A 23,612-nucleotide genomic window follows, 5' to 3' on the forward strand; every position below is an offset into this window, starting at 1 on the left:
CATCGATATTTTGGGTTATGGTACGGTACAAAAACTCGTTCAAGTTTAAATAAATGTGTTATATTCCCAAACGATAAAAAAAGTAACAAAAATAAAATGCGAAATTCTGTAAATAATTAAATATTACGAAACAATAAAAAAGTAACAAAAACAAATCAAAAAATTCTGTAAATATGTAGATAACAAAATTCATGTCAAAAAAATAAAGTATAAACAATTCTGGTAAGATAAGGCAAGTACCTAATTATTATCAATTGAACTCAAGAAAACTAATTTATTTAATCTCTGAGGTTTGAGGCGACTTCGTTTTGCAGTTACGATTTGCCCAGTCTTCGAAAACAGCCTCTCTGCAGGTACTGAAGTTGCACAAATCTGTAAAGTTAACGATTTTAGGTAAATTTGATAATAATAGATACATAAATAACTTAATACAAACCTGTAAATATTTGAGGGCAAGCTTATGTAAATGTGGGTATGTAATCTTCATGGCTTCCCATATCAGCAGGGGATCACTCTTCAAAGGGTACACTGGACTATTAATGTACTGTGACACTTCTGCATTGATGATATTTTTTATATCGTCTTCACTGGTTCCTTTATTTTGGTGTTCAGCGACCATGGTTTTGTGTAATTTCCACAAGTCCATTTCTTTTTCTATTTCTTCTTCTATTGGGCTGCTCTCCATTTGATTATCCACATTATCAACTGCAAATAGTTTTTCCAATTTTCGTTTAATAACAAGAATAGAATTTCCCACGGCGACATAATCTTTGAAGTGGAGCTTTTTAAACCGGGGATCCAGTAATGTTGATATTGCCAGGGTTTCAACATGTTCCATTTTTCCAAATCTTTTGTGAATTTCGGACGATAAGGATTGCTTTAAATTAATCACCTCTGGAGAGTCTGTTTGTTGATTATCGAGTTCTGATTTCAGACAGTGAACCATTGGAATGATTTTACTTATGGTAACGTATTTGTCTGCAGATACTTCCTTGGTGAGCACTTCTAACGGCTTTAACATATATTTTACATCCTTTAGTATATTTATTTCATATGCGCTGATCATATTTGGAGCACTTGGCTCATTAAGTAAAATATCGCTCACAACAGAGCGAAGACGTAAAAATCTTTCCAACATGTAAAACTTCGAATTCCAGCGTGTATCTACACACTGAATTAATTTCAAAGGTTCACTGGTACCGCTTTCAATTTGTTTAGCTCTTAGCGCCTCAGCGGCGATACAACTTTGTTTAAAATATGTGACAATGCGTTTCACTTTATCAATTACTTCTGAAATAGTGGTTTCACTTTTTATAGCATTTTCTGAAACTAAATTCAAGGTATGTGCAAAACAATGCACATGTACCTTCAATCCAAAGGTGTCACATGCCGCTTTTACCATATTTTGGCCATTGTCTGTTACAATGGCCAAAATCTTATTATACTTAATATTCCAGTTCTCACATTCCATTTTTAAAATCTCAGAAATATTTTCTGCTGTGTGGCGTTTCTCAAGATGATGCACACACAGATTTACTGTTTTTATAGTACTTCCCTCAAGATAATGTAGTGTTATACCCAAAAAACTAATCGTCTGATGGGTTTCAGTCCATATATCAGCTGTCAGTGTATAATTGTCAATGTTTTGTAACCTATCTCGAAAAATTCTAGATATTGTTTCGTATCTAGAATCAAGTAGCCTGGAAAAAGTTTTTCTGCTAGGAAGTGTATACAGCGGAAGAACTCTTTGCAAAAAATTTTGAAATCCAGCATTTTCCACAAAGTACATAGGGAGATTGTCTGTAATTATCATTTTCAAAATTAAATTTGTGGTTTCAAAATCCCTTTTACCGCCTGGTTTGAATTGTGTTATTTCATTAAAAACTGTCGGAATAGTATTGGACTTTTTGATATGTGATGATGAACTCTCAAGGGTCACAGTACTAGCTAGGCTATTGGTACTTACATTAGACATATTATTATTTGTATCGGCACTTGTGGCGCCCTGGTTTGATTCTGGTTCAATTTCGTTGTTTGTACTTTTGTTTTGATTTACTTCTTCAGCCGTCTTTACGTCTTCAGCCACATGGTTTTTATGCATTCTCGAAACATGTCCTAAAAGATTTGTTGTATTGCCGGATGTCTTGAGTTTTTTTCCACACAAATTGCAATTGGCGAATCCATCTCTTCTTTTTGTGAAATACTTCCAGACGGAGCTTGTTTTCCCCATGACCCTTCCTGAACTCCTAAATTAACAAACAAAATAATGAATACATACCTACCTACAACAATCTTCTAATTAAATAAAGTACAAAAGAACTTCACTTACCCTGTTGTAACTTGTGACCAACTAATTTTAACTGGACGACTACCACTGCAACAATGCGATAACCAAAACCAAATTGTTCATATACTGTTGCGTTCACATGAAGTCACGAAATCACGTTAATCAGGGCCCAAATTACATTTCACATCACATCACAATGATTTTTTTGCTTAACTAGCACATTCCATAACCGGATCTATCTGCAAAATCCAACCACATCCAGATCAATCCAGACTTTCTCCCGCCAAAGAGACGCCGTTTCAACCACAGACCTCTGCACAGACCACAGGTTTCAACTTTCAAATCTTTGTGATGGATTGTCTTTGTTCTTTGCACGTGCTTTGCGCTGCAAAAAAACCAATGGGGTTTGCGTTGGCCAAGGATTGACTCTGGGCGTGCGTAGAAGAGAAAACCGCTAACATCGAATAGCAAAACATCGATAGTCTTCGATATATCGCCCTCATGAAACATCGATATGTTTTCATCGATGTTGTCGAGAAAACCTCGATGTTCTAAAACATCGATATTTTTTGCCCACCACTAGTTTGTCAACTGTCTTAAAGTTTGACAGAATACAACAAAATAAAACATTAATTAATGGATAAATCTGGAGGCAGGACGAAGGTTCAAACTTTCATATTGACCCAAAATGAGTTCGGCCAAAAGATATACACGTCCCAGTCGGACAGGACCAAAAGGTGAGAATTTTCCTCAATAAACACAACACACGAACATAACCTCACTTTGCAGCTACATAATCGACGACGAAGGTAACATGGTTCAGTACCAACCTTCCACATCAATCAGAGCCGTGAAATTGGAAGAATGTGGAGTTACCGCAGAAGATAACTTCGACGAAATGAGCGCTGAGGAAGATGACTCGACCCATTTCGGAATGATCAATTCATTGGAGAGTGCCAGTGATTTTGATGATCATTTAATGCAAGAACTTGATTCAGACCTCATGAATGTGGAAGATTCACATTCAAATCTCATTATGCAGCACATGGACATACAGGAGCCACTCTCCAGACTCAGACAGTTGTTAGAGCAACGACTGGGGCTCAGTTTAGCAGATTATTCATTTTACCTTCAAGGGGCACAGATGGTAAATATTGATACTAAGTCAATAAATCAGTAAATAAGTCAACATAAATAATTGACATGTCAATATGATGACCCTGCCCAAAGATTTTTTTTATTCATACATACCTACCTAATAGAAAATTTGTGACATTTGTTGTGTTTGATTTTGGAAAAATCGGCATTTCTTGATTTTGTCCATAATTTCAAATTTTAGTCGGAATTGACACTTCTATTAAATAGAAACAGGATTGGCTTCAGGTACATTTTGGGAAGGCCACATTAAATAGTATTTTCCGTGAAAGGCAAAATTTAGTTTATTTAATTTAAGACATTTAATTAAGACATAAAAAATCGTGTTAAAAAATATATTTATATTCTAGTTGGAGAATAATAAAAATTTAGTGGAGCAATGCGTTCAAGGCCAGGGTCTGGTCCAGATCAACGTCCAACTTCAAGCAAACCTCAAACGGATCAACATTTTGGACGTACTGAAGCCAGCTGAAGACTACATCCACGTCGGTAAGTCTGCGTCGCCTGCGAGGTTAAAAAGTATAAAATTCGCATCGCGTTTAGACGAACTGAGCCAGAACGAGGCGAAACAGTCTCCCCCGCCGAAAGCTGTGGTCCAGTGGCAGGTGGATCTGCCCTACAAGAAAGAACAGGACCGGCTCAAGATCCCCCACGATCCCATCGAGTGGACGGAACTCCAGGTTCGCCACTGGGTCCAGTGGGCCGTCAGACAGTTCAACCTGCCCAACATAAAACTGTCAGAATGGACGATGACCGGAAAAGAACTGTACGAACTGACGGTGACCGACTTCCAAAAGATAGTACCGCACGATCCGGGCGACGTCTTCTGGACCCACTTGGAACTCCTTCGGAAGATGAAGGTCGTGGCGACGAAGAAGGAAGACGCTTCGCCGCCCAGAGACGAACCGCAAGCCATCATGAAACAGAGGCGGATCAGCCGTGTGATGAACAATTACGCGTCGGCGGTCAGCTACTTCGACAACGCTGGAACGTCAGGAAACAGGTAAAGACACGACGAGAACAATAACAGAAACGTAACTGTACATCATAGCCAACAAAATTCTTCAAAATAATTTTATTTCGTTTTTGTGGTCGCCACAGGTCAGGCAACAACGGCCAGATACAGCTGTGGCAGTTCCTCTTGGAGCTGTTGACGAGCAAAGAGTACAAGTCGGTAATTCACTGGACGGGGAACGACGGCGAGTTCAAACTGAGGAACCCTCAGCTAGTGGCACAGCTTTGGGGCGAGAGGAAAAACAAACCCACCATGAACTACGAAAAGTTATCTAGGGCCTTGAGGTACTACTACGACGGGGACATGATATCGAAAGTGCACGGCGAAAGGTTCGTCTATAAGTTCGTCTGTGATCTAAAGGAAATGTTAGGTTATGATGCGCGAGAACTCTCAAATTTGATCAATTACGGAAATCCGATGATCAAAGACAAAAGTTAATGACGCAGAAGTTGTAGTCAAAATGACAGAAACAGAAAGTGTATCGAGAGTGGAGCAAAGTGGTGACGCGGAAAGGTGTCTGCAATTTTGATTTCTTTGTCCTTGTGTACTGTTATTAAAACCGAGAGGTTGAATGAAATACGTTTTCTACTTTGAATTGATTTTTATTTATGATACAATCAAAGTTACACATAGCTTACTAACAAATATTGCAATAAAAAATACTTGTTGCATTTTTTTAATCGATGACAGTCTCGAGAGACGCGCCCGGTGCACCGAAATGACCGATTTCTTCCCAACAAGTCGCAACAAAAACAATAGAAAGAGAAGAGAGCAGGATGAGAGAAAGAGAGAGAGAGAGGAGCCGGGCGCAAGTCTCAAGTATAACATCCGACCAAGAAAAACAGAAAACAAAGTCTAATCTGATAGTTCTAACTCGACCTAGATTTATTTCCTTAATTACCTTAGACCTAACTGAGTATTTAGCGTATACATATAATAGTCACAAGAAGCTCACTTATCTATCATGGTTCAAGCGGCCGCGACCGTCCGGTCGCGGTGTTTCAAGTTGCAATCTAACGCTTCTTCTTGTAATGACTTTCGAGCAATCGTTAAGTTATCACAGACCGACATAGCAAAAAATAATAAACGTAACACCGATATGGCGATCACGCGTCTCTGGACCGAACAGAGACGGATTTATTGCTGGTTCTGGTCCAGGGACGGGCGGGGACTACCCGACTTGTCACGCACTACAGCAACTATAAAAACGTAGTATATACACTGCATTTACGTATACATGAGTTTAAAAAAGAAAACGGGATCGGTGTCTAATGCCCCGAAATGGCAACGGATCCAAACAATGTCATGATCACACGTACTAACAATATATTATTTTTATTTTGCTTTTTCATATATGAATTGGATGGAAACCTTCGGATACCTTAAACTATTTATTGTATAATTACGTATATTAGTTCCAAGTAGTATACTTTTTGGGGGTGCGACATCCGAAGAAACAAATTCTCCTAGAAACGCTTGGAATGTCTGACCGAATTCGGCTCGTCGGATGTCGCGCCGGTTTACTCGTTCAGAAAACATTTCTTAATCCTAATACTGTACGACGATGAGAATTCAACTTACAACGATTTATACAACGACGAAAACAAACAGATTAATCCAGAGAGATAGAAGAGAGAGAAAGAGAAATATAATAGAGGGCGCTCTTGCAGTGTTACATGATTATTTATAATTAATTACAATATTCATCTTTTTATACATAATACTGGAATGAGCATTAACTTTGAAAATGCGTATACATTTAAAACGTAAACACGTCCAATGGAATTGAGGTATATATTACGTATACAGGTTTCGATAAATCAACATACATTTTTTTTCCATAATTTCAGCCTTATGAATGCGTTTAGTTTTCCATTTGTGGCGCTCAACACAAACAACTGTTAGGCGAGTTTTGCTTGGCCTCGTAGATATGACTTTTGAAAAATTTTCGCTTTCAACTGGACTTTTTGGCTTACTGGTTGTTTCATGGCCTTTCGGGAGCATTGTCTGGACTGTTTGCGTAACTGAGGGGGTCCACTTGGTGGCCGTTCTGGTTGATCTCGTTCTGGGCGTTGGAGTCTATCACCAGACTGCCCTCTTCGCCGTCGCTGCTGTACGAGTCGCCCTCGTCGTCCGAACTCGACAGCATTCCTAAGAAAACGTCAACAACAAACCAATAAAGTGCATTCAAAAATCGCGCCTTCAAATCTACTTCTGCTAATCGTGATATTGTCAGATGGCGCTACGATCTGTTCAAAAACCCGAAGCGTTCACCGACATTCAAAACTAAACCAGGTCGATAACTCACCGCTATCGATCTGGGGCTGCATGTTGGCGAAATCCTGCGGCCAGAACCTGCGGTTGTTGTTCTGGTTCTTCTTCTTCTTGTGCGTGGGCGAGGCGGCGACCGCGTTGTTGTCGGCGGGGGCGCTCGCGTCCAGCATCGGTTGCAGGATCCTCCTCCTGGCGTTGATGAACCAGTTGTTGACTTGGAGCAACGTCAGGTTGGTCTGGGCCGCTATGTGGCGCTTCTCGTCCTCGGTGGGGTACGGATGGACCAGGTGCTGGAACAGCCACGACCTCATCACGCTGGTGGCGTGCTTCGGCAGCACGCCCCGCTTCTGTTTACGACCGCCTCGCGTCGTGAAGTCGCTGTCGCAGTCGTCGGCCGAGCCGCCAGGGGTGGTCGGTGCCGGGGACAGCGGCCCCGAGCTCTCGCTCGGCGGCACCGAGCAGATGTTGGCCCCGATCTGGGACAGGGGAGTGGAGCCGTGCACCACGAGGTTCTCGCAGGGGGGCTGCGCCGGCTGCAGCGGCGGGGTGGGACCGTTGTAGTGGGGGACGCTGTAGCTCGGGGGGTTGTCGAGTTGCCGGTCCATCACCGTCGACACCACCTACCAATGTAAACGCAACAAAAATCTAGAGCAGTCCGCTTTTCTCCCGTCAACGCGATTATCAATTTATCGATTAAATCCTTCGATTATTATTAATTCATTAATGAAGACTCACCGGCTGAGGCGGACTTATGGAATACTGCACCGGACTGTTCGAAGCGGATCCGCTCTCGGAATTGCCGTGCGACATCATGTTGTTGTTGTTTTCTAAACTGTTCATTAGTCCAGCTGCACCTAAAACATCTAATTTTCAGCTCGAACAACGCGCTACGTTCCCGTTTTCTTCAGCTCACCTTGGGGATAATCCGAACGCAAGAGATTTTCCGACTGCATTTTCCCTTTGAGACATGTGATGTAACGATTACAAAAATCTTTGCACAGTTCCTGCACCTTCTCCAGCTCCAGCAGATGTATCCTGAGCACTTGGATTGCTTTGATCATCTGAACAAAAACAATAATAACAATAACAATACAAGAATTTATTGAAGAAGACTATTCACGTGCATCAAAGTTTCAGAAGAAGCTTTGCACTCATTTTTTTTTTTTTTTAAATTAGCAAAAGTGCGGTGGATTTGCATTTGATCATTTGAAGTTTGTCGCATTACCAATCCGTCAATTTCCGGTTCGTTGGCGAGGAACGGCTTCCGGTCGCGCTCCTGGTGCTGGACGAAGGCCTGGATGTCCAAATTGAAGGCGTCGCTGGACTGAGGGTCGGACGATTGCGTGGCCAATTCGCATCTTTCGAACAGGAGGGCCAACAACGGAAACAGGGGGTGTCTGAGGGATCGCGTCCGTTAGTACCATCCGTCAAAATGGAAAAGTACTAGAGAGTGTCTTACTTGTACACCGCCCTTTTGTCGGCCTCGAACTGTGCCTGATCCGAATCGGCCGGGGGAAACACCGTCGTCGCCAAGGTCTGCGGTACGGAATCGGCGGCAGGTGGCACGCTGATCATTGCGCTTTGCACTCCACACTCCATTTCATGTTACCTGTTCGAAATTAAACAAATCTTGAGCGAGTCGCGAGATCCGACGGCGATAATAAAAGAAACTAATAAAGAAGGGATGTAGCGAGGGTGCTCTTTAGAATTTAATTTAACTAATTTCGAGCGGAAAATGTTCGTTAGATTGTTTTCCTTAATGATATTATGATTACTCGACGGCGGTCTTTCCGGCACAGAAATCGATATTTTAAAAGGGATGACGAAACGAGTAAATCACAAGCGAATCTCCGTCACGACATCGTCTTTATTTCTACGCTCACACTTTTCTCATTTTTATTCGAATCGACAATAACGGTGTTGGGATGGCTTACGCCACTTTATATCCATCTGAAATCGACAAACAAACAAACAAGACGAGGGGTTTTTAGATTTTTTTTTGTTGGGTTGATCTATCATTAATTAATTTTGCTACTTGAAGAGTTCACCAGAAAAAAAAATGGCTGTATGAAATCAATGAAACTGACAGATGTTGACGAAGATGACTGACATGTTCGCACTTCTGGTTTAATTTGCTTTATTTTTAAAATGCATTTAATTATTTTTTGTGCAACCGTACGCGAAACGAGCATTTCGCGTACCCAAAACCTAAGAGGAAAAAAAACCAATATAACGGTCATCCATATTCTTAGCATATTTTACGTTGGCAACAAGATTGCTGACATGTGAAATTTTTCTTTAAAAAAATCGAAGAATTCGTTTTATTAATTCTTTTGTCATTTTTGATTACATCAAAATGAGTTCTATTCCATTATTATTGTATAAGTATAAAAACCACAAAAAAAATGTATGCTTTTTTCGTCACAGCTTTCGTAAATTAAGAAACTGAATTTCGTCAATTTTATACAAGAAACAATATTAGACTATTATCCAATTGATAAAATATTATTTTTATGTGACGCTTAAGTTACATAATACAAATGTCAAAGTATGTATATAAGATTGTATCCAATTAATTACAGAAATCGAAAAAAAAAATTTCTTTACACGTTTCTCTTTAACATAAAAATAAAGAATCTAGGTGCCATCACAATTTCATAAAAAAAAAATAATGTGCTTAGTATTGAGTTACCAACATTTGTTGAAGCTTATAAAGTTGGTTGGTACCCATGAGCAAAATTTCAAACTATTAGGTTAACAATAAATGTTTAAAAATGACAGTGTTGTCAACAGAAATTGGTAACCAGAAACGCATACCAACCGAATAAAATCTTAACCCAATGTTGATCCCCAGGTATTTGTTGATTTTAATATATACAAAGTGTTTTGTAAATACAAGGGATAAGATAATAACATTAACCCTAAACCCGACAACTCCGAGTGTCCCTACAAAATATTCGATAAAAGAAAATGCGCAAATCTCTTGGTTTTTTTCGACTTCTTCGCTTGGCAGAACTCGAAAGCCGCGTCGCATTTCCACGTGACATTTCCCGTTGAAAACCGGAAACCGTGAACGGAACCGAATCAATGCAAAGAGGGAAAACAGAGTCGCTCCCATAACTTGTCGACTCCGGCCACTTTTCCTTCCTCTCCGTTATTCGGGAATCACGATGCAAAGAACACAATGTGTCCAATCAATAATGGACATTCCCCATGATTTACAAAAAAATAAGCGCAAGAAAAGAAAGAGCAAGAAGAGAGAAAAATCCAGACTGGAAACGCCGGTCTGGAGGCGGCGCGCACACATCCACACTAAAAAACAGCTGGTCCGGCAATATTTGGTTAAAATTAATAAAAGAACATCGGGTGGCGGCGAGCGTGGCGCTGCTACATCGTGGACGATTTGTGACCTTATATAAACGTTCCATACGTCACGGGATGCCGCCCCCGATATGTTTAATTCATTCCGTTCCGGGCGGGAGAGGAACACAATTATTGTACTACGGAATCTGTCCCTCGGTGACACTTGTACATAATGACCCCTAAGGCCGTCCTTTTTCGTGTCGGGGGGTCCTGTGAGGGCGTCTCCGTCGCACGACGTCGCGACGCCTCTCTGTTTCTTTCCGGTGCACCACTGCATTGCACGCAACGGCGGTACCGGAATTTGCATCTCCACCATCGGAATTTCCGCGCTTCCGGGACGAAAATTCTCACAAACACAAATTAAGAAATTAAACGCTTTAAAAAAAAACTTGGGAAATTTTTATTTAATCAAGAAATTATTATTACTGCTAATATACATATGTATATCAGGTGTTACATAAATTTAATCAATAGAACTCTTTGAAATAAACATTTTTTACATATTGATGTTTGTTTAATCGAATATTTTTTTTACGTTTTTTCTAACCCCTAATACTCTGCTCATGGGATAATCATCACTTGAAACAAAAGACTGAGTGAAAATGTTTTTGTGCGATAAAAACTTGATGGTTTTTTTGAAGAAAGAACGATCGCTGTTCTAATACAGTTTTTACTATTTTTCATTCGAATATTTTAATCGAATAATTTTTTTTTCGTGCTTCGTTATGAATATATGTGTAAACACATGAGCGCGTGTGAATTTTAGGGTTCGAATTACATTTAATTTTAACTCTCGTTTGAAGAATTTGAAAAAATGATAAATTTATTACGTGGACTTCCACAACACCCGGTATATCACTACGACACTGACGAAAACGATAAGAATACGGAATACGTAAAATTCGTAGATTGTCTCATACAAATATCATGCGTTCAAATGAAAACCTGGGCTGAAAAAAGTAAACCATTTGGAACAGTGTACCCAGTGAGTTAAGTTTCACCGCTCGAACCTCTAATGGATTTAAAATTCTCAAAAAATTCAGGAATAATTGTGTAGAACATTCTGTAAAAATTTCGATTTTTTTAATGAAACAGGTAAACATTTCATTTTAATTAAATAACCCCTACATGAATTTACATAACATTTCACTGAGAGTCCTTTCATACATGTAAGAAAAATTTGGTGTCATTGAAATCAAGAAAAGATCACCGGTTTTTGAAATAAATAGAATTTGATATTAAAGTGCAAAATTTAGCTATGCTGTACATATTATTAAATTGGGCGGTCACTTCCACATAAGAGTTTGACATGGGTTATTTATGGTACCCTTTAACTTTATGGACTTATGAATTATAAAGGCTGTTTTTTTAAATTTGGCGTCGAAGTTGGCGTTGGAGAGTCGATTGAGAACGCACCACTCGTGTAAAAATGTAAGATCCGTATACAGGGTGATTCATCTTTTAGCGCCGGTGGCAAAATGACCCTTAAGAATTGAGAAAAATTGATGCAATTTACATATCTGATTTGTCAAAAAATTGACTTTCGGTCGGTATAATTTATTTAAAATTTTTTTTTTATGGGCAGATATTTATGAAAAACTTTTTTTTTTTATTTTTCGTGTTTAAATGTTTGCATCAGCATGTGGCTAATGACGTATAAAATCGATATCTGCAATCCGTTTCGAAAAATGTTTGATAGTTTTTGAATTAATCTATTTTAATAGAAAAATTGCTTTTATTGCTACTCTTTGGTTTGTGGCGTTGTAAATCTTCTTTAACAATGGTTACCTTGTAAAACTGACCTGCTTAGGCGAATTTATTCGATTTTACGAATAGAGTTGTAAAGGACCCACTGATGTGGCAATAAAGATCCCCTAATAGATCTTATTGTTAAGATATTGGGACATTATGTCGTAAATCATGAAGTAAATACAAATTTGATTATCAAAATGCGTTTATTTCAATAATACGATATGTTAAAATTAATTTAACATGGTCAAATTGTGTGAAAATACCTGAATGTATATATGCCACAAGGTTGAATAAATTAAACAACTAATTGAGAAAATTCCAAAATTTGACCTAATTAACTTATAAATTTCATTTTGGTAATTGTTCACTTTAACTACTTCTAGAATTTTCGCGTTTTTCTAGCTAGACAGCCTCAGGGCGTCCTCCTAGATCATTTCCCACCATTCAAACCTCTCTAAAGTTTCGTAATTTTTATTAATTTTTAATAATCGTACGGGCGGTAAGACTTTACTCACCCGGTACAGTTTGAATTTCCCGCCGTTTGACACGAGTGACATTTGTTTATGTTTAATCGGCACATGATTGAACATGTTCGTTTTTAGCAAAGGGTGCTCTTAGATATTTGCTTCGAGAATAGGAATTGTTAGTTATTCTATTTTTAATGTAAAACGTTGCAAAGAAAGAAAAACAAAACAGAAAGATGTTTTTGTTTAAAAAAACTGTAATACAGTATGTTTCAAAAAAAGTAAGAAGAGCGGCTGTGACAAATAAAAGCCACGGGAACATATGGCATACACATAATCACAGACTAAGATTCACATAACCTAACTTTCAATTTGAGAAATCTACGGGACAGCGTGGCGGCTCGGTTTTAATGTTGATAACGGTGACTCATTCACCTAGGAATCGTTTTGAAATCAAAACCATTCTTCGTTCGAATCGAAATAGTGACATTTACGGCTGGATTATTCAAGTTAAGTCGTACGTTTTCAAATGTTTTGTGTTTCACAGCCGATCTTTATCATAAATTATTTAAAACATTTGGTACATACCTAATACATATTTTACACCCGTTTCACGTCATTTATTGAGAGATCACATCTAAAGTAGAGAAATACACTCACAATACATACATAGTTCTTTCACACATTATTATAATAAGTAATGAGTAAAATAGTTGGCAAAGCACTACATATTTCGATAATTATTAAAAAAATTTAACAACAATTTACGATTGATTTATATTAACTCATTTTTTATGAAATAGATATTATATTGATGATTATAGTACAGGGTTATTCTAAATGATTGTAGTCGAAGTAGGCCATGCCCATGTTATTACGTTTTTGCCGCTTTCATGTGAACTGTCAGTTGTGTCGCTGTCACTGTCATTTTTTAGGTGAAAAGTGCAGTGATGAGGATTTTATTTATTTTTGTTAAATTAACGATTGAATCCAGAAATATTGAGTTGTTCTACAATCAATTTTAAAAATAGTGAGTTGTTTTGTACCCAATTTAACACATCATTTTGATGATTTTTTTATGTGGAGCGGCTTTTCACGCCTACTTCGACTACAATCATTTAGAATAACCCTGCATATGAATCATATAATAACTTCAATACTTCGTAGGAATTATCATTAATTTATAGAAATATGTACCCGTAATGATAAAATCAAATCCACCCTGGATGCCGTGCCCTCTTTTTTTATATTATGATTAAGTACAATAAAAGTTCTGTAATGTTTATTATCCTAATTGGAATAGGAATTATAAAAATTAAATTTTTAATTTAATTTACAATAAAAGTCCTGTAATGTTTATTATATGATTATTATTATTCCTAATTGGAATTACATATCACTATTATTTTATGTATTATCATTATCGTGATTACATTTTTCTTCAACATCTGAAGATGTAACACACACCTACACATTTCTTATTGGTATTGAAAACATTTATATACATTAGAAAAACGCAAAATAAATCCCGTTTATATACAGGCTGTATTAAAAAAAAACGGCCCACGCTATAACTTTGCTATTGATGACCCAAATGAAAAAAATTGTACAGGAAACGAAATGACTCTAAAAACACTACAAACTTGAATGGGCATATCATTTTTATACCATCTACCCATTTATGGGCAATGGGGAACTTTTGTTTTTCAAATGGTACCTATAATTTTTTTGTTGATTCTGTTAAAGTTTTTTTTCTGATTGTAATGGCGTAAATAACTATACCCTTTATTGACAAAATTTCCGAGAAAAAAAAGGAAAATGCATCAAAATTAGATTTATTGTTATATTAATGAAAAAATCAAGTTAACCGACCTCTATTACTAAATAATTTTCAGGAATTATAATTAAATAAATAAAATTTGCAACATGAAACGTGCGTAAAATTGACATTTTTAAGTCCAGTACACTACCGACAAATTTTCGTTTATGAAATAAGGATAAATCTAATTTTGATGCAACATATTTTCCTTTTTTTCTCGAAAATTTTGTTATCAAAGGATATACATAGGTACATAGTTTTTATGCCATTACAATCAGAAAAAAAAACTCTAACAGAATCAATAAAAAAAAATAGGTTACCATTTGAAAAACAAAAGTTGCTTATTGTCCATAAATGGGTAGATGGTATAAAAATTATATGCACACTCAGGTTTGTAGTGTTTTTAGAGCTATTTCGTTTCCTGTATAATTTTTTTCATTTGGGTCATCAATAGCAAAGTTATAGCGTGGGTTGTTTTTTTAAGACAGCCTGTATATAAACGAGATTTATTTTGCGTTTTTCTAATGTACATAAATGTTTTAAATACCAATAAAAAATGTGTAGGTGTGTGTTACATCTTTAGATGATGCGCAATCAAACTGTTAATTATAATTATTAACAAAATTACAAAAAAACAAAAATATCAACTTTCTAACGGAAAGTACCGTTAAGTAAGCTTAAAATTCTACACTGCTTTGCTAATTTAACCGACTTAATAATCATAATCTTCAAGAAAACTATGGGTTGTTAAACGTTCTTGGTGTCAAATTTTCTCCGATTCAAAAATACACAACTGTTATATTTTGAAATCAGCAAAAATATGTTTCCGGTGTTAATAAAAATACATACTGTACAAAATTCCGTTCCTTCTTTGTAAAGCAATTAAACGTTGTTAAAAAAAAAAACAAATCCAACTAAAAATATACATATACAGGGTGATTCATATAGTTTCATAAATATTTTAACCAGTGGCAGATTCCGGTCTCAAAAGGCTCTTGACAATAAAATTTTCACTCATACATCAAAAATTGGCAAAAATTACCATATCGGTTTTTTCACTATTAGTAAATGCCATTACACGCTAATTTATCCCACTTTACGTCCACTGTATAACAAATGTCATAAATGTCATAATAGAAGCAAACAATTGTTGCTATAGAGAAAATATTGGTATTATAAAGGTCGCTTTAGTTTCATTTTGACAACAATGCCCGACAGTGTGTTTCAAGGTAAAATATTTTCATTTATGACATAATTTATCATCAACAATTTTAACGTTAGAACCTAGACATTTTTGTAAGAGTGTCTAGGGGTTGGAATCTACCACCAATTAAAGTTTGTATGATACATTACGAATCACCCTGTATAAAGAAATTCAATTTAGTTTTGATTTTAAACGTCTGTTAGACGTTATTAATATTCGAGGGTCATTTGAAATTAAAAAAAAATCCCCGCGTTGCTACATTTGTCCCATTGACAACTGTCAAATGTCAAGTGGATCTGTTAAGTATTGGGTGATTCAAAATGATTGTGGATAAGTATGGCAACTATTTACGAAAATTTATGTGGCAACTCTGTAGGTAGGATAGAGCTGACATTTCTTTGACAGTTCATAGTCGCGCAATTTTGAAAATTGTCAAGATATAAAAAAATTAAATGCACGCTAATGAAATGTCATACAAATGTCAACTATACCCCACCCACACAGTTGCCACATACATTTTTGTACATAGTTGCCATACCTACTTATCCACAATCATTTTGAATCACCCAATAGTTTGTTGTACAACTTTTTAAATATCTCTTTTGTTCGACACTGTCAGAATTTGAGAATTTTCTCCTGTGTGAACGGATTTTGATTTCTCAAAAAGAAACGTCAAGCTAATTTTACAGATTTTAAGCGATTTGTTGCCTTTAACGGGCTTGTCGAACAAAAAAACGTCGTATTCAACGCGTTTCACTGGCGTTTTAAACTGGTCCACTTATGCCATAAAGAGCCCAATTTACACACGAACTCGTTAAATAATATACTATTATAACGAAATGCCTGATTTTGTTCTCTAGATTTGTAACACTACACACACTAACAAAAAAACACAAGTCAAGACAAGGGATAAATGCTGTATCACTTAAAAAATATATCGTAGGTAAGGTTATGATTGCAATGTTTTCGGAGAAAAAAGGGACGTTGTTGATTATCTTCCCAAGGGCATAAGAAACTAAAAAAAAAAACAACTTTTCAAGTTAAATCGAATTAAAATTGATAACGATCACGCGGTATTTTACATATTTTTTCAGATTCACTCGACTCCAAAACTGTAATATTTTTACTATCTATTAACGACAACAATAACAAGCAAACTAATAGATCATTATACGGGGTCATTATATCGCGCATTCAAATGAAATCCTGGGCTGGGGAGGCGTTGGAAACCGTCAATTGTTGTGCTTTTTTAAAGCGTAGATTAATTGGAGCATGTTGACAGCTAACCTAAAATTTAGAGCCAAACAAATCTTCCTTTTTTTCTTTCTTTGCAATGTTTTACATTAAAAATAGAATAACTTAACGATTCCTAATCTCGAAGCAAATATCTAAGGGCACCCTTTGCTGAAAACAAATATGTTCAATTATACTTAAACAAATCTCATTCGTGTCAAATGGCGGGAAATTAAAACTTTAGACTGTTCTAAACGGTTTAATTTTTGCAACGCCTACTCAGCCCAGGATCTCATTTGAACGCGCGATAAATTATCGTACCATCATAGGTGGCTGTACACTATGCTTTAGGTGCACTAGTTGTTACAAACATTTATAATTAGTGCGATTCTGTTTCAAAATTTAGCAATGTTGTTATTGAGCAACATTGATTTTGCATAGATCCAACCAATCAACAGCTTCATATCATAGCAACTACAACCTTGTTATATAGCAATATTGGTAAATTTTAAAACAGAATCGCACCAATTGACCCCGTATTTAAATGACAAAACAATCTGTAGTACGACGTTACCAAATGATACATGCTGATTCACACATAACTTTCCGACCCTAACGAATTTTAAATGCAGCCAGCAATACGTTTTTCATTCATAACTTGATCCACAAACGTGAATAATTTTAAACTTTTGAATGGTTTGGTCATCCCTCACAAGTCTCCATTATAAAAATTTTAAAAAGGCAGTAATCGACATTCTTTTTTTTATTTAAGGAACTGATATACATTACATCAATATCATATCGACCCTTGCGTTATTGGAACACATTTTAATTAACAAAAAAAGTCATTTCAGAATTATACAAAAAGGAATTGTCAAGTGATTGTCAAATAATGCTAGGAGTGTCCACATTTCATAGTAAATAAAGGTATCAAGTTAGAATGAAAAACGTATTACTGGCTGCATTTAAAATTCGTTAGTGTGTGAGCAGTCTGTATAACGTTTTGATTAAAATTAAATCTGCGTTTTTATATTTTATTAATAATTAATTTATCAATTGCGAAGTATTAGAAAAGTTCATTTGAAATTTAGAAACAAATATGATTTACAAATATCGAAAAGCTGTCTGATTTTTTTAATGACGAAGTAACCGACATTCGATAATGACAGTTCCGCCGCCTTGATTAGCAGAATGCTGAAGTCAGATGTGTTAATTGTAAGAAAATTGCACTTCACACCACCCTACTCGTTTTAACAATTTCCCGACCGAATCCGCTCCAGTGCCAGAAAGTAATTTTTCCCAAATCCCCGCCATAAATTCCAATAAATCCTTTTTCCACCTCGCATTCAAAACGTGGCCATTCCGTCGGTAAAGAAAACAAACACACACAAAAAATGAAAGAAAAGACACCTCGACGCCAATTTTCCGTCTCTGTTTTTCACGTTCGCCACCGCCGTCCCCATCCCTTTACGCCAGTCTGTTTTCTTTATATTTTTAAGTTGGTGCATGCTTAAAATGTTTATGACTGCTTATGTGTTATTTGAATACACACCGTGAAATATGCCGCGCTACGGATCCCGCATTAATTTAAAAACGAGAGGGAAAAACGTAACGTCCCGGAAATCGCATCCGACGTGAAAATTGTGACGGACACGTGATCGGTGACTTTGTGATTGAGGCGATTTGATTTTTGGGGAAATGACAGCCGTCAGGTTGTCATTGTGTGAAGCGGTCACGAATGGAATGGAAATTGTAGCGACCGCTTTGGCTTCAATTAAACGAAAGGCGAGACGTAAATCTGAACTTGTTTACACACGACGCACCTAACCTAAACGATGCGATGTGCTAAATGGTACAGAAAATATGGAAGGGCATATCAATTTACACTGATTACAGTCCGAGTGCTAACCAACCGACGGGTTAACCTCGTGACAGGCCGCGGGGGTTGGTCCCGACACCCAAAACTTACATAATTCCTCTCAAAAAACGGCGAACTCCTTGAAATGGCTCCCCATCAGGAACCGATAATTCTTCCGCACAAAAACACCATCATCACATCAAAGACACCCGGTTCCGAAACACAACGAGCAAGGTTAACTCGATCGCGCACCAAAAAAAAACACACATACGAAAATTCACCAACAAATCACCAATAGTCGTGGAAACAAGGGAAAAAGGCGCTCGTCACCGCCGCGACGCTATCACATGTGACTATTCCGGTATTTTTCGACGAAAATCAAGTGTTTACATGTCACTTTGCTCGTAACAAATGACTTTCTGTCTAGACTCGCAAGACGTATGTCAATATTCGTCAAAATCAAAATGGCTACGCCTTTAATTCTCGAGTACGGACGTACGGCGGCGCGTGCGTCGCCCTCGCACGTACAACTTCGCGGCGCCCCAAATCCGAACGTATGTTCTAGATTGATCAGACTAAAACACGCCCAACGCAGTAATTACCGACGAAATGGTTCAAATTCGAGCGCCAAATATATTTTTTTACCGTCCCAAAGGCCATCAACGGCATCGTTTGCTTTCGTCCCCGTGCGAAAACGTCAACTTGGACCCAACGGCAATTTTGAAATTATCTCTCTGAGGCATGCGCCCTAAACAGTTTCCTCGTTTTTTATCTATCAAAAACCGCTTTACATAACGTTAAAAACTTAATGGCATTTTTATTTTTGCATAATATCTACGTTCAAAATGGAAAAAAGCGGCATAGCTTAGAAAAAGTGTTAAAAACTGGTGGTGCAATTTTAAATGGGCAAAAAAAAAGATTTTGCGCCGTAAACACCATCCTTCTCTTATAGACAAGTCTTCCAGACTAAAGTTTATTAGGCACTTAATAAATTACGTTGGTACACCTGTCAGAACTGTCAATTATTTTTTTTACTTTTACAGTTTCGGTGTTCTACAAAAAAAAAATCACTAGTGGAATCTAGTCTTTTACCGATTCTTAATTAGCAAAACAATTAGTTTACGTCACGACCACTTTTTGCGTATTAATCCTAAATTCTTAACTAAATAGTATACATAAGTTGTTATAAAAGGCGATGAAATCTAAATTCGTCATAAAAAAGGCAGTGTAATTTATTAAACATTTATTATTTATTTTTACTTTTCAACAGAAAATTTTTTGAATCAATTCACAAACCCTCCGTTTAAAAAAATTCAAAAACAACACGAAACTTAGAAAGATTAGCAAGACAGAGGTTAGTAGAAATCTTCGCCGCTGATCTTCCACCATCGCAACATAATCTTTTATGTACAAAAACCTGTTCCTGTAGTGTTCAGGCAGCTCGAATTTGCTAGGAATCGGAAAAAGTGAAATATAAAAATCTAACATCAGCCTTTTAATCATTTGATTATCTACAGAACGCATTTGGTCCAGATTGTCGTTGAGGCAAACAAACTTCCTGAAACGAGACTTTTCAGATTTACACAAAAATACAATCGAAACTCACTTTGTGTTCTTTCGTATCTCGTCCAACTGGTTAAACACTTCGGTGACGTTCGAATTTAACATTTTGAAGAAGACGTGTTTCCTTTCCGCATCTTTGATCATCTCAAATTTGTACTTGTGTCTTATTCCGAAATTTAACTGGAGAAAGAACGAAAGTCGGTTGCACCCGGTTACGATTTCTTTGGTTATGAAAATATCAGACTTGGGGGAATACCCTGAACAGTTCATCAGGATGGAAGTGAACTGTCCGAAGGATTCGTCGCTTATCGGAAGATCGTACAGTTTCGTCATTACAGTGCGAATTTCTGTTTCAGACCAGATGCTGAAAAATAAACAAAAAAATATTGTTCACTCTGTGGTTATCAGTTATAACGGTTATCACATATTTCAGAAAAATTCATGCATCCCTTTCAGAAAAAAAAATACTACATAGTTAACTATTGATCAACGTTTCCATAATTGGCGATTTCGACTACCGTTGGGGGCGCCACTGTTGCCAAGTCATACTCCCGCTCGATCCGGCTTATGTCTGTGCATTGTTTTTTAAAGCAAGTGTTGGTTTTACGTAAATTTGCTGTTTTTCTGATTGCTGTTTTTAATGTTACGTAAAACGACAACACTTTAGTTTATTAGGGGCTACAGCCGAAAGCGGATGTGTCGTGGAAGGCGTAAAGTGTTGTGTGCGAAGTTAATTTTATGTGGTGTTACTAAAGTGATAGAAACAAGGTAGGCACGAAATTTTTGGATTATGTCTACAAACAAGTGTCTTGAGTGTCACCCAATATAAATCATTTCAAAATATAATCTTAAAATACTATATATTTAACTTCCAAATGTAGTCTCCTTTTTTAAATTGTTTTCCACAGACCCGCATATAATTAGAAGATTTTTCCATTAATAAAGCACTTCCCCATGTTTCCTTCTCTCTACGCTGTCTTTAGAACCGAAAACATTTTCGCTGCAAACATGTTTTTTGGTTCGACACTGTCAGAATTTGAGAATTTTCTCCTATGTGAACGGATTTTGATAAATGTCACAAACTTGTCAAAACGAAACGTCAAGCTAATTTTAAAGATTTTAAACGATTTGGAGCTTTTATGGGGCTCGTCGAATCAAAAAACGTTGTATTCAACTCGTTCGTGTGTAAATTGGGCCTTTTTTGGCACTCGTGGGCCTTTAAAACGCTCGTTTCACTCGCGTTTTAAAATGGCCCACACGTGCCAAAAAAGGTCCAAATTACACACAAACTCGTCAAATAAACTACTATTTTTGTTCGACACTGTCAGAATTTGAGAATTTTCTTCTGTGTAAACGATTTGGGTTTTTTTGGCACGAGTGGGTCAGTTTAAAACGCGAGTGAAACGAGCGTTTTAACGGCCCAGGAGTGCCAAAAAAGCCTAATTGAGACACGATCGAGTTGAATATAACGTTTTTTTGTTCGACGAGCCCCTTAAAGGCTACAAATTGCTTAAAATCTTTAAAATTAGCTTAACGTTTCGTTTTGACCAGTTGTGACATTTATCAAAATCCGTTCACACAGGAGATAATTGTCAAATTCTGACAGTGTCGAACAAAAAAATTATTTGTTTAGAGGTATTTTCATATTTGGTGGCGGAAACAAGACTGATAAATGTCACAAAAATGTATTGTCTTACTTTTTTTACGAAAACTAAGCAAAATCAGATTAATAAAAATAAACTGTATAGGAACTTTCGTGCAAACGTGTTGGTAGAACATTCGAAAAGTGGCGCCAATAAGTAACATTTCAAATGTTACTCTGTTAAGCCGCGAAAATAAAAAGTGTAGTGACTTAGTTATGTAGTAGTTGTTTTTTCTCAAGTTTTGTTCACTTTTCAATAATCACATACACAACAAAAACAATGCGGAAGTACCTGCTAACAATCAGATAAGTTCTTACAGATTGTTTTAAAATATGTAGTTACATAACCTCACATTTTTTCATTCATGCATAGCCTAAGACTAGAACGTTACTCGTTCTTTGAGAAGACTTATTACTGTCTAATATGATATCCATCCTTACCCCGATGAATCTGTATCGAACCGAGTAAATATCTCATCGATGCCCACCTCCACCTTCTCATGTATCACAAAATAATAATAAGCGAAGGCGAACTGTACATCGTCGACGCTTCTGAAGCGATTTCTCGCCGTCTTCGCGAAATATCGCCGGAACTTTTTTTGCGCTTCTTCCATTATCTCCTTATCGATCAAAATGGGGGCGTGTGCCGGTACTTTGCGTACTGAAAAACCGTAAAACTCGTTCAGTATGCGATTCGTATGTTGCAAAGATGCGGCATACGCGTCCACGCTACGGCGCAATTTGTACTCTCCGCTCAATTTTTTGCGCAATTTGCGACGTTTCAACTTATCCAACTGGATCACTTTTTTGTTGTGTTCGGCGATTAATTCCGAAACGTTCGCGTTGTTTTGCAAGTGACGGACCACGCTGAAGTTGCGTCCGGAAGTTGTGTTCTGCAGAGTGAACAATATTTTGTCGTAGTTCGTCTGTTGGGTCTGTTCAGGGGCATCATAGTCAGACAATTTGACTATAACATCACCAAGAAGAGTCTACAATTGTACAGATCAGCACATTGATTTGGGAAAGCGATTTTGCACCTTGTACGCGGCGTCACAATCGCCTCCGTCCATCTGACAGTTGGGATTGTTGCAAGCGTTGTCACAGTGGCCATCTGCCACATACAACCAAGAACAATCTGGCGAACACATTGGTAGCAGCCAAGCTAAATAGATGAGGAAACCGCGACTGGGAGAAATGAAGTCGTCTTTGTAGATCGGCGAGCGCAGGAATACATCGTCGTTAAAATAAATAAAACGTTTAGACAGCCCCGGTATTCTAGAAAGGTTCATGACTGAGACATTTGGAGGTTAGGTTTGGTAATAAGTCACCTATGTAAATGTAATTCAATTGCTGGACTAGAAAATGTTGGTAGGTTATATTTATCAGTGAAAATCTCATTATGCGTGATGAGTGAGACTTTATCACAATCTAAATTTAACCAGTGCGGAATTTGCCCGTTGGTCACGATGTAGACGTGCCCGACCCACGGCGCGAATTTCTCCAGCGATCTCAGAGAGAACTTGAGTTCGTTTTTATCGTCGTATCTCTGGGCGGAAGAGTCAACTCGTACCCCAGTTTCTTTACGAAGGTAAGTATTCAGCAACTTGACAAATCTCGGGTCGGAGCCGTTCACCCACGTGTACACCACATCGATGGGTTCGTCACGTGGACAGTCATTCAAGAAATGATAAGTTATCTGAAAGGCTTTAATGAGACGGTAATTTTGATTTTGTCAAAACTAACCTCAAAAGTGTGGATGAAGAACAGAAGTATCGCAACTGCTGTCAGACATAGACACTTGTGATGAATCAGACGACGGTTCAAATGGAACACCAAAACCATTTTCGGTAAAGTAACTCATCATTCACTTTTGTGTTACACCGAAAATAGTTTTGAATTTGGCCCCTGACACGTTGACATTTCGTCGACAGTTGCGCACACAGAGTTGCGCAGTTCGACACTTCTTCACCTACATCAATAAAA

At 37.3% G+C, this 23,612-nt stretch overlaps 3 protein-coding genes and 1 long non-coding RNA gene across 6 annotated transcripts; 1 reads left to right on the forward strand and 3 right to left on the reverse strand.

Annotated features, from left to right (window-relative positions):
* Positions 1-44: 44 nt before the first annotated feature.
* On the reverse strand, positions 45-2,875 carry LOC138129249 (uncharacterized). Its single transcript, XR_011159166.1, has 3 exons — positions 2,330-2,875; positions 437-2,246; positions 45-372 (listed from the first exon to the last, which is right to left on the reverse strand). It is a non-coding gene; the product is annotated as an uncharacterized lncRNA (long non-coding RNA).
* Ets97D (DNA-binding protein Ets97D) lies at positions 2,876-5,052 on the forward strand. 2 transcript variants are annotated; one of them, XM_069045504.1, is made up of 5 exons: positions 2,876-3,024; positions 3,077-3,434; positions 3,793-3,931; positions 3,986-4,445; positions 4,544-5,052. In XM_069045504.1, exons 1-5 carry the CDS (start codon positions 2,924-2,926, stop codon positions 4,893-4,895), a joined length of 1,410 nt encoding a protein of 469 aa, XP_068901605.1. In that variant the 5' UTR covers positions 2,876-2,923; the 3' UTR covers positions 4,896-5,052. The 2 variants fall into 2 exon arrangements, with proteins under 2 accessions (XP_068901605.1, XP_068901604.1); XM_069045503.1 differs by having other exon boundaries at positions 3,793-4,445.
* Positions 5,039-18,899, reverse strand: LOC138129234 (homeobox protein PKNOX2-like). Of its 2 annotated transcripts, none has more exons than XM_069045508.1 (7): positions 18,536-18,899; positions 8,191-8,340; positions 7,957-8,128; positions 7,645-7,792; positions 7,467-7,585; positions 6,766-7,351; positions 5,039-6,608 (listed from the first exon to the last, which is right to left on the reverse strand). In XM_069045508.1, the coding sequence occupies exons 2-7, from the start codon at positions 8,328-8,330 to the stop codon at positions 6,442-6,444; spliced, it is 1,332 nt and encodes a 443-aa protein (XP_068901609.1). In that variant the 5' UTR covers positions 8,331-8,340; positions 18,536-18,899; the 3' UTR covers positions 5,039-6,441. The 2 variants fall into 2 exon arrangements, with proteins under 2 accessions (XP_068901609.1, XP_068901608.1); XM_069045507.1 differs by having other exon boundaries at positions 7,467-7,594.
* Positions 18,900-19,652: 753 nt separating this feature from the next.
* On the reverse strand, positions 19,653-23,609 carry Gnptab (N-acetylglucosamine-1-phosphate transferase subunits alpha and beta). The gene is made up of 6 exons (XM_069045494.1): positions 23,373-23,609; positions 22,958-23,325; positions 22,667-22,904; positions 22,071-22,618; positions 20,031-20,351; positions 19,653-19,982 (listed from the first exon to the last, which is right to left on the reverse strand). Exons 1-6 carry the CDS (start codon positions 23,469-23,471, stop codon positions 19,688-19,690), a joined length of 1,869 nt encoding a protein of 622 aa, XP_068901595.1. The 5' UTR covers positions 23,472-23,609; the 3' UTR covers positions 19,653-19,687.
* Positions 23,610-23,612: the final 3 nt, after the last annotated feature.

The sequence above is a fragment of the Tenebrio molitor genome, chromosome 4 (assembly GCF_963966145.1).
Source record: "Tenebrio molitor chromosome 4, icTenMoli1.1, whole genome shotgun sequence".
Lineage (NCBI taxonomy): Eukaryota > Metazoa > Arthropoda > Insecta > Coleoptera > Tenebrionidae > Tenebrio > Tenebrio molitor.

Excerpts from the sequence above, each read along its gene's own strand:
- Ets97D (XM_069045503.1), top strand. The coding sequence starts at position 2,924 with ATGGATAAATCTGGAGGCAGGACGAAGGTTCAAACTTTCATATTGACC. Across the intron at positions 3,025-3,076 it reads CAGTCGGACAGGACCAAAAG|CTACATAATCGACGACGAAG; the intron begins GTGAGAATTTTC and ends CTCACTTTGCAG. Across the intron at positions 3,435-3,792 it reads ACCTTCAAGGGGCACAGATG|TTGGAGAATAATAAAAATTT; the intron begins GTAAATATTGAT and ends TTTATATTCTAG.
- Gnptab (XM_069045494.1), bottom strand. The coding sequence starts at position 23,471 with ATGGTTTTGGTGTTCCATTTGAACCGTCGTCTGATTCATCACAAGTGT. Across the intron at positions 22,905-22,957 it reads ATTGAATTACATTTACATAG|AATACCGGGGCTGTCTAAAC; the intron begins GTGACTTATTAC and ends GAACCTTTCTAG. Across the intron at positions 20,352-22,070 it reads TTCGATACAGATTCATCGGG|CATCTGGTCTGAAACAGAAA; the intron begins GTAAGGATGGAT and ends TTTATTTTTCAG.
- LOC138129234 (XM_069045507.1), bottom strand. The coding sequence starts at position 8,330 with ATGGAGTGTGGAGTGCAAAGCGCAATGATCAGCGTGCCACCTGCCGCC. Across the intron at positions 8,129-8,190 it reads GACAAAAGGGCGGTGTACAA|ACACCCCCTGTTTCCGTTGT; the intron begins GTAAGACACTCT and ends GCGATCCCTCAG. Across the intron at positions 7,595-7,644 it reads GCGTTCGGATTATCCCCAAG|ATGTTTTAGGTGCAGCTGGA; the intron begins GTGAGCTGAAGA and ends GCTGAAAATTAG.